Source organism: Mizuhopecten yessoensis, unplaced genomic scaffold (assembly GCF_002113885.1).
Source record: "Mizuhopecten yessoensis strain PY_sf001 unplaced genomic scaffold, ASM211388v2 scaffold2111, whole genome shotgun sequence".
NCBI classification, from domain to species: Eukaryota; Metazoa; Mollusca; class Bivalvia; order Pectinida; family Pectinidae; genus Mizuhopecten; species Mizuhopecten yessoensis.
In genome coordinates this window covers 1,053,401-1,061,358 of record NW_018404383.1, presented here as the reverse complement: position 1 = coordinate 1,061,358, position 7,958 = coordinate 1,053,401, and the positions used below count along the sequence as shown (strand labels likewise).

The following is a 7,958-nucleotide window of genomic DNA, read 5'->3' as shown; positions in this document are numbered from 1 at the left end:
AACTTTGTAGCCCTTCATCACAGCATGCTTCTGGCCAAATATCATCACCCTGTGCATTTTGGTTATTCAGAGGAAGTTGTTCAATGTTTTTCACATATTTGACCCCTGTGACCTTGAATATAGGTAAAGGTCATTCATTTCAACAAACTTGATAGCCCTTTACCCCAGCATACTACTGACTAAATATCAACATCCTGAGCCTTTTGGTTATTCAGAACAAGTTGTTAAAATATTTTGAACATATTTGCTCCTTGTGACCTTGAATATGATTCACGGTCATCCATTTAAACAAACTTGGTAGCCCTTGATCCTAGTATGCTACTGACTAAATATCAACACCCTGAGCGTTTTGGTTATTCAGAACAAGTTGTTAAAATATTTTGAACATATTTGCTCCTTGTGACCTTGAANACATATTTGACCCCTGTGACCTTGAATATAGGTGAAGGTCATTCATTTGAACAAACTTGACAGCTCTTTACCCCAGCATGCTACTGGGGAAATATCATCACCCTGTGCCTTTTAGTTATTCAGAAGAAGTTGTTTAATGTTTTTCACATATTTGACCCCTGTGACCTTGAATATAGGTTAAATTCATTCATTTGAACAAACTTGATAGCCCATTACCCCAGCATGTTACTGGACAAATATCATCACCCTGGGCATTTTGGTTATTCAGAAGAAGTTGTTTAAAGTTTTTTTAAGACAATTGACCCCTGTGACCTTGAATATAATTGAAGGTCATTCATTTGAACAAACTTGGTAGCCCTTCACCCAAGCATGCTACTGGCCACATATCATCTCCCTGGGCATTTTGGTTATTGTGAAGAGGTTGTTTAAAGTTTTTAACATATTTGACCCCTGTGACCTTGAAAATGGGTGAAGGTAATTAATTTAAACAAACTTTGTAGCCCTTCATCACAGCATGCTTCTGGCCAAATATCATCACCCTGTGCATTTTGGTTATTCAGAGGAAGTTGTTTAATGTTTTTCACATATTTGACCCCTGTGACCTTGAATATAGGTGAAGGTCATTTATTTCAACAAACTTGATAGCCCTTTACCCCAGCATGCTATTGGGGAAATATCATCACCCTGTGCATTTTAGTTATTCAGAAGATGTTGTTTAATGTTTTTCACATATTTGACCCCTGTGACCTTGAATATACGTTAAATTCATTCATTTGAACAGACTTGGTAGCCCTTCACCCAAGCATGCTACTGGCCAAATATCATCTCCCTGGGCATTTTGGTTATTCAGAAGAAGTTGTTTAAAGTTTTTAACATATTTGACCCCAGTGACCTTGAAAATGGGTGAAGGTAATTAATTTTAACAAACTTTGTAGCCCTTCATCTCAGTTTGCTTCTGGCCAAAAATCATCACCCTAGGCCTTTCGGTTATTAAGAAGAAGTCGTTTAAAGTAGAATATTGACGCCAGACGACGGACGACGGACGCTGCTCCACGGCATAATAAATATATCTTTGTTTTGTTGTTTTTGTTGTGTTTTTTATTTTAAAGAAAATATTTCGATATAATATGTTTTTATATTGGATGACACTTATGAATGATGAATTATAGAAAGATAACATCATTCAGGGATAACCTAAAATCAACTTCTTACCACAGCAAATTCCTCACGATCCAGGTAGCCATCTTTGTCTATGTCGCTCATGTCCCATATACGGCCCAGAATGTCAACCGGGAGCTTGGAATTCATCAGCACCTGAAATCAAGTTCAACACAAAATAAATGAAAAATCCTCAGTGATATCAACAAAACTTTTCTACTTAATTGATACTGGATACAAATTGTATGTAGGTAAATCATATATAACTATAAGGATAATGACCCACAGTACTGGGTTCACACTTTACATCTACTCTCATACCACGAAATGTTTGACCCCTGTTAGTCAATCATACATGGGTATGTGGGATATTGATATTCGACACGAGGGTGTAGTAGCATTTGGGTCAGAACCAATACTTTGCTGAGGATCTGACATCAAATTCTTCACCCGAGGGTAGAACTTCCATCTCTCAACTGAAAGTTTGGTAACAATACAACATAAACAATACAAAGGCAACATTTGATATATCAAATGTTCTGTATAACATATACACAAACTAAGAGCATAATAAAGTATAGTATAGTATACTTTGTATTCAAAGATCCATGCAAGACCTTCAGGGCAAGCTTGTGCAGTACTTTAGATTTTATGTTGCTGAGGTGGTGTTGCTTGCCGATGACAAGATTGTCACAGTCAATAGAACAATGTTTTGATGGGCTTTCAATGCATCGTGATGTCATGTACATTGTTGTCATCTGATTGTGACATCATAATAGAAAAGGTCACTGAATGCAGCCATGTGGGATACATGTATCCCACAAAAGTTTTTCACATGGGACACGTGGATCTTACATACATATAAGGTGGGAGATTATATCAGATTCTATATATATAGTGTATGTCCGGAAATGTTCGCAGCAGTTTAACTTTCGCCTTTCTGTCCCCAATGCGGGTGAATTTATCCTGACAGTAAATATATAAGTACACAACAATACAATATATTTAAATTACATGTGAATGGTGAAAATTAACACCATGCGAACATGGATTTTATCGGCAAAGGGTGAATATTTTACTGGGCGAGAGTTCCCCGGTACACATTATTCACAAACTACGAACTGTTGATATACTTACAGGTCTAACTTTCTCACCAGACAATAAGTTATTGACTGGCTGTAAGCTGTCAAACACCTGGTCATACTTGGTCTTCTCACTCGCCTGAAACACACCCAAATCTATATAAACCATATCTTTATGAAATTCACAAGCTTTCAAAACAGTTCAACTAAGTATGATAAAAAGTGAAAATTCTTCAAAAGTCTAGTCTATTCCATTTCATCATGGCTTGTTATTCATTTCCTTATCAAGCCGTAATCTAAACATATTGAAGTCGATATAAATTTGCAATTCAAAAATAAAGAAAGTATTCTGTTTGCCTTTCAGTTGATGTTAAAATCAGAAAGTGTGGAGCATCATGATAGGTGCCCATAATTGGCCTCATACAGTAGCCATTTCCTATTGACTTAATGAAAGGTGTGTAAGCCAAACTTGTAATAAACTACATTAGCATAGAGTAATTATATGACCTGTATTTCATTTATGAAATTACTTGATTCCCACAGACAACCATGGACAGTAAACAACTTACACTGAGAGCCCACTGCCCTGTTCCAGCAGCACTGTGGGATGGAGACTCGGAAACCACCTCTTCCACTGGCCCCTGTGTTCACACAAAAGAAAACACAATCTTTTATTAGACAGCAAGTTTTTCAAAAGTTCTGCTGACAACTAGAAATTGCTTTGGTGCCAATTGACGGCCTATTCCAGCCATTTACATAATTAATTTACCGGTACATAGTTTATTTTGCAAACCCGATGAAATATTCATCTTAATTGTTAAATCTTGAAGTAAATCAGTTCATAGTCATGCAAGATATTTGGATGGACCCTGTTTGCCCAAATTTATAAAAAGCCATAACTCAAAAATATTAGTTTGATTAAAGTGGCCATCAAGCATAAAATGACAAATTTAAGTCTTATAAAATTATAGTCGAATAATAGTGCTTTATCAAACTTGTCAGGGCTTGCGCTCACTTTCACTCTCTATGCCCATGGAATATGTCATAGCAAAATTGAAGGCACGAAGATAGCTGTTTGATTGGTCTCAGTTGAAAAACCCTGACCAAACGCTAGGCTGATACCTGTCCTTTGAAGATTACAAAGGAGAGATGCCCAACTTCAAAGCCTGCCAATTTTTACCTTTACGTGACCGCGAGATTCTTTTGCTGTACATCAAAGGATCGACCTAGTCTTCTTGTCTCATCAACAAGGTGGCGCACACCGAGCCTTCAATGTTGCTATGACATATTCCAGGGGTGCAGAGAACGAAAGTGAGCATAACCCCTGGATATCGAGGATGAAAGTATCTTGGCTCATACTAAAACCTAATGAACTTACCAGATTTGGAGCAGTGATGTCGGCAACGAGATTGGAAACATTTAGTTCTGAGTTGTTTTGGGCCATTGATACAAACTTGATAGCCGAAAAGAAACCAACCTTCTCCAAATAACCCTTTCCTGTTGGGTCTGATAAATCCCATATCTACGTAGATAAAAGTTCATATGATACATATATACATATATGTAAGAGACTCTTACAAGTTTTAGGTAATCAAAACATATTTTTTTTCAGTGTGATCTTGACTTTCTGTTGTTGGCTCTTTTTTTTTTTAAGTCGTTTGAGTAACAGTTAAAACGTCTAAACCCTTCAAAGGCATAAGAGGCTGTCAGAAAACATAGATACAAGTATGTACCATATTGTCAACAGTATTGTGTTAAGTAGCAACTTCATTCTCTACGATGATAATGTCTTTCAATGTATCTGTATATTTCTAAATCCACATGTCAACGTTAAAATTTTATTCAGTGGAGTTTAGAAAGCTGCTAGAGTGATGACAAAGATTTACTACTCATAAATAGTGATTTTGAATGTTACATCCTGAAGCACAAACTTGTTTGAGGTATTCTCATATCTAACCACACATTGTTGATCAAATTTACACTCAGAATTAAGTTGTTAGCGAGACGGCAAAAGATTTGCTATAAATACTTGTTGTGGCTTTGACCATAGGGTCTTGAAACACAAAACTTCTTTTAAAATATTTTCTACATGAGCTACTGTAAAAAGTATATACAATGCTTTAACACTTTTGTATACCTAATTAAACTGAAATATTTTTTACTAATTGTGACCTAAGCACACATCACCTGTATTGCATATTTTTTTTTATAGCAACATACTTCTACTTCTACTTCTTAATGGTACTGACCAACTTCAACAATTTGAAGATAAAATGTCAGACGAGGAGTGAAACATGGAAAGAGATTGTTTTTAAAAAAATACGAGATGGTCTAATTTGCGTTTGAAAGGTGACGGTAGAGGGCTGATTTGAATAATTCCGTTGTGGGCCTTGAAATAATGTCAGGTGGGAGTTTATTCCACTCGGGTATAGTTCGAGGGAAGAATGATGCCTTTCTGGTCTGGGTTTTTGAGTGGGGAATTTGATACGAAAACTGGTGATTTGTTCTGGATTTTCTAACTGTAGGGATTAATCTGTCTGATTTTACGATAGCGACTTTCTGGTTTACAATGTTATGAAGCATGGTCAGACGAGCATCTCTACGTCTATCTGCTAGAGGGCGCAGCTTTAGGTGGTCTGACACACTGGAGGTTCGATGGTTGTACCTGTGCTTATTGAGCACATGGCGCGCTGTCCTTCGCTGGACCATTTCCAACTTGTCAGTATTTGTTTGGGTGTGAGGGTCCCATACTGTACAGGCATACTCAAGTGATGGTCAAACTAGCGATTTGTATGCCTGTACTTTGGCTGATGTTGAGCCAATTTTAAGATTTCGTCTTCAAAAGACTAGCGTAGAACATACAGTCGCATAAACAACATAAATACCTGTGATAGGACTGTATCTTTGAGGCCCGACTTTTTCAGAAAGGATGCTGCGTCCAAAGCGCCAATGCTTCCCGTTCCATTGGGATCTGCCTGAAAATTCATAATATATGTACACTTCATATTGCTCTATAATGATGCTAATACAATGTAATATAAATTACACTTAATTCAGGTATCATTAAAAGTCTACAAAAATGACAATGGATGTTATAGCAGTGTTAGAATACTATGATGTTTGTAGATATTTTTTGTAGAAAACCAAAATTTTCATGAATTATCAACATCAATAACCGTAAAAAAAATCTACTCTCGCAATTGAGACTTTTTATTATCTTCATAATAAAAAAAATGCCATTATTCATCAGTACAACAAGATTTTTTTCTTTATATTAAACATATTTAAAAGGTTTGAACAGGAATTTTACTACATGATTCATAGGTCTAAGAAACTCCAGGTTTTTTAGGGCACTTTTTTAAGTAAAAGTAAAGCCTGAGGTTAAAATTTCCCACCATTTGCATTTTCTCAAAATACTAAGATCTGGATATGTAACTTGCATGTCTCTTAACTCACCAGTAATGATGTGACAACATAATCATAGCAATATTTGCCCCCAAAGACACAACTATTTACACCCAGATTCGGGTAGCCCCTTGCTAAGTCTATACCAGTGACCCAACGCATGAAACTTGGGTTATAAATTAGCTTCCCAATTTTGTAACAGGAGAAGGAGAAATGCAATGGCCAGACTGGTTTTCGAACCAGGGACCTCCAAAGTATAGACGGACGCTCTACTGATTGAGTTACCTGGTTGTCGCGAATCTACCCAGTTCTGCTACACATCTTATTTCACATTGAAACATTCATGGATACAATGAACAGAAATGTATACTAGACATAAAAAATAAGCAGTACAATATATATTATAGAGGAGTTGTAACTCAAATATGGATAGAAATATGATTTTAAAAACCTAACCATCAATATATGAGATATCTAAATTGCAAACTGTGCCAATCATAGGTACATTTTATGGGACAGACCATCAGGTGGTGTAATATTTTTTCATAAATATATGAATTATGTGAGGATGAAGTCTTTACTTAAATGAACATAACCATTATTCAAGTTACAAAAATATATAAAAAAAAAAAGGAATATGTGTAAAATATATACCTGTTTATAATAACCTTCATAAATACCCATATGAGCACCAGCAATCTGAAAAATAAGTATAAATTTATTATATATTGGATCAATGATTTCCGCTCATGTCCATATAAATTAAACGGTTTTACTAGCAGTTAACAGTTGTTATAACACAACTAATTTTACCACAGTATATTATATACGGTGAGTTTATATGGTATGGGCTGTTATGGTAAAGTGTTTCAAAACGAAAACAGAGGGGAGGGGCAATCTGTCAGTTATCTTATTATCCTCCTGGAATAGATTTGCAACGTCAACAGTTTAAGTTGAAACAATGAAATGTGTTACAGTTGTCATAAATATGAACAGAAAATCACTACATAATTTCCGTGAAACAGGCTAATGAAACACACACACAAACTGTAAAATATAAGAACACCTCTCAACGTTGAACCGTCTGCTAACATTTCCTATTTTGACAGCAGGGTCATATCATGCCAAATAATTCGGATATTTGTATAGCAAAGCAAGAAGCCTTTAACATGTTATGCAAATATATAAATATATGCATTATTTCTGTGTATTTGCATTAACTACAACTCAATCATTCGTACACTTATTGAGAATTTGAGGAAATACACATCACAAACCTGTGCCAGCGGTGGAAAGGCCGCCATTGTAAACCGGAACTGATCCGCGGTAAAGTACAAGGTCGAATTCTATTGGTCAAACCTTTAATTCAAGAAATATCTATGTAGCGGGAATGTTTAAAATAAGAATAATATATTATAGACAAATTTCATGTTTTTGTCTTTCATTTTATCTTATCTCCTCATTTTCATTTGAAAAAATAAAATTGCCTTAATCCACTGTAACGCTTGACAGTGCACAAGTTCACTTGCTGATATGCTTTGCTTTGGACCCTCCTCTTATACCACAGGGACCTGATAATTTGTTACAGCTATATTTGGACCTAAACTAAGGTGTTTCGAGTAATTTTACACGTTTGGGGGGTTTTGATCAATATTCCGTGACATTTTACCGAAATTTGATATAACCCCTCAAAAAAACGTGTAGAATTACTCTAAACACCATATTTAGTATAGGTCCAAATATAGCTGTAACAAATTATCAGGTCCCTGTGACTTATGCCTATTTAAGCACTTTCATTTTAGGTGAAATGTGACACACAATGAGAAAATGAGAATGCTAACTGTACCAGAGACGTATTCTAAACTGGCATTTCTATACTGGTTTATGTCGTTTCTTAGATTT

General features: G+C 35.7%; 1 protein-coding gene across 1 annotated transcript in view; it reads right to left on the bottom strand.

The window, feature by feature from the left end:
- LOC110445212 overlaps positions 1 to 7,958 on the bottom strand; it is a 46,374-nt gene that overhangs the window by 17,972 nt on the left and 20,444 nt on the right. Inside the window, exons 12-17 of the mRNA XM_021489719.1 lie at positions 6,711 to 6,755; positions 5,537 to 5,626; positions 4,030 to 4,173; positions 3,221 to 3,292; positions 2,707 to 2,790; positions 1,624 to 1,725 (exon numbers count right to left, since the gene is read on the bottom strand). Of these exons, the coding sequence (XP_021345394.1) occupies positions 1,624 to 1,725; positions 2,707 to 2,790; positions 3,221 to 3,292; positions 4,030 to 4,173; positions 5,537 to 5,626; positions 6,711 to 6,755 (537 nt within the window). The remainder of the gene's footprint in view (positions 1 to 1,623; positions 1,726 to 2,706; positions 2,791 to 3,220; positions 3,293 to 4,029; positions 4,174 to 5,536; positions 5,627 to 6,710; positions 6,756 to 7,958) is intronic.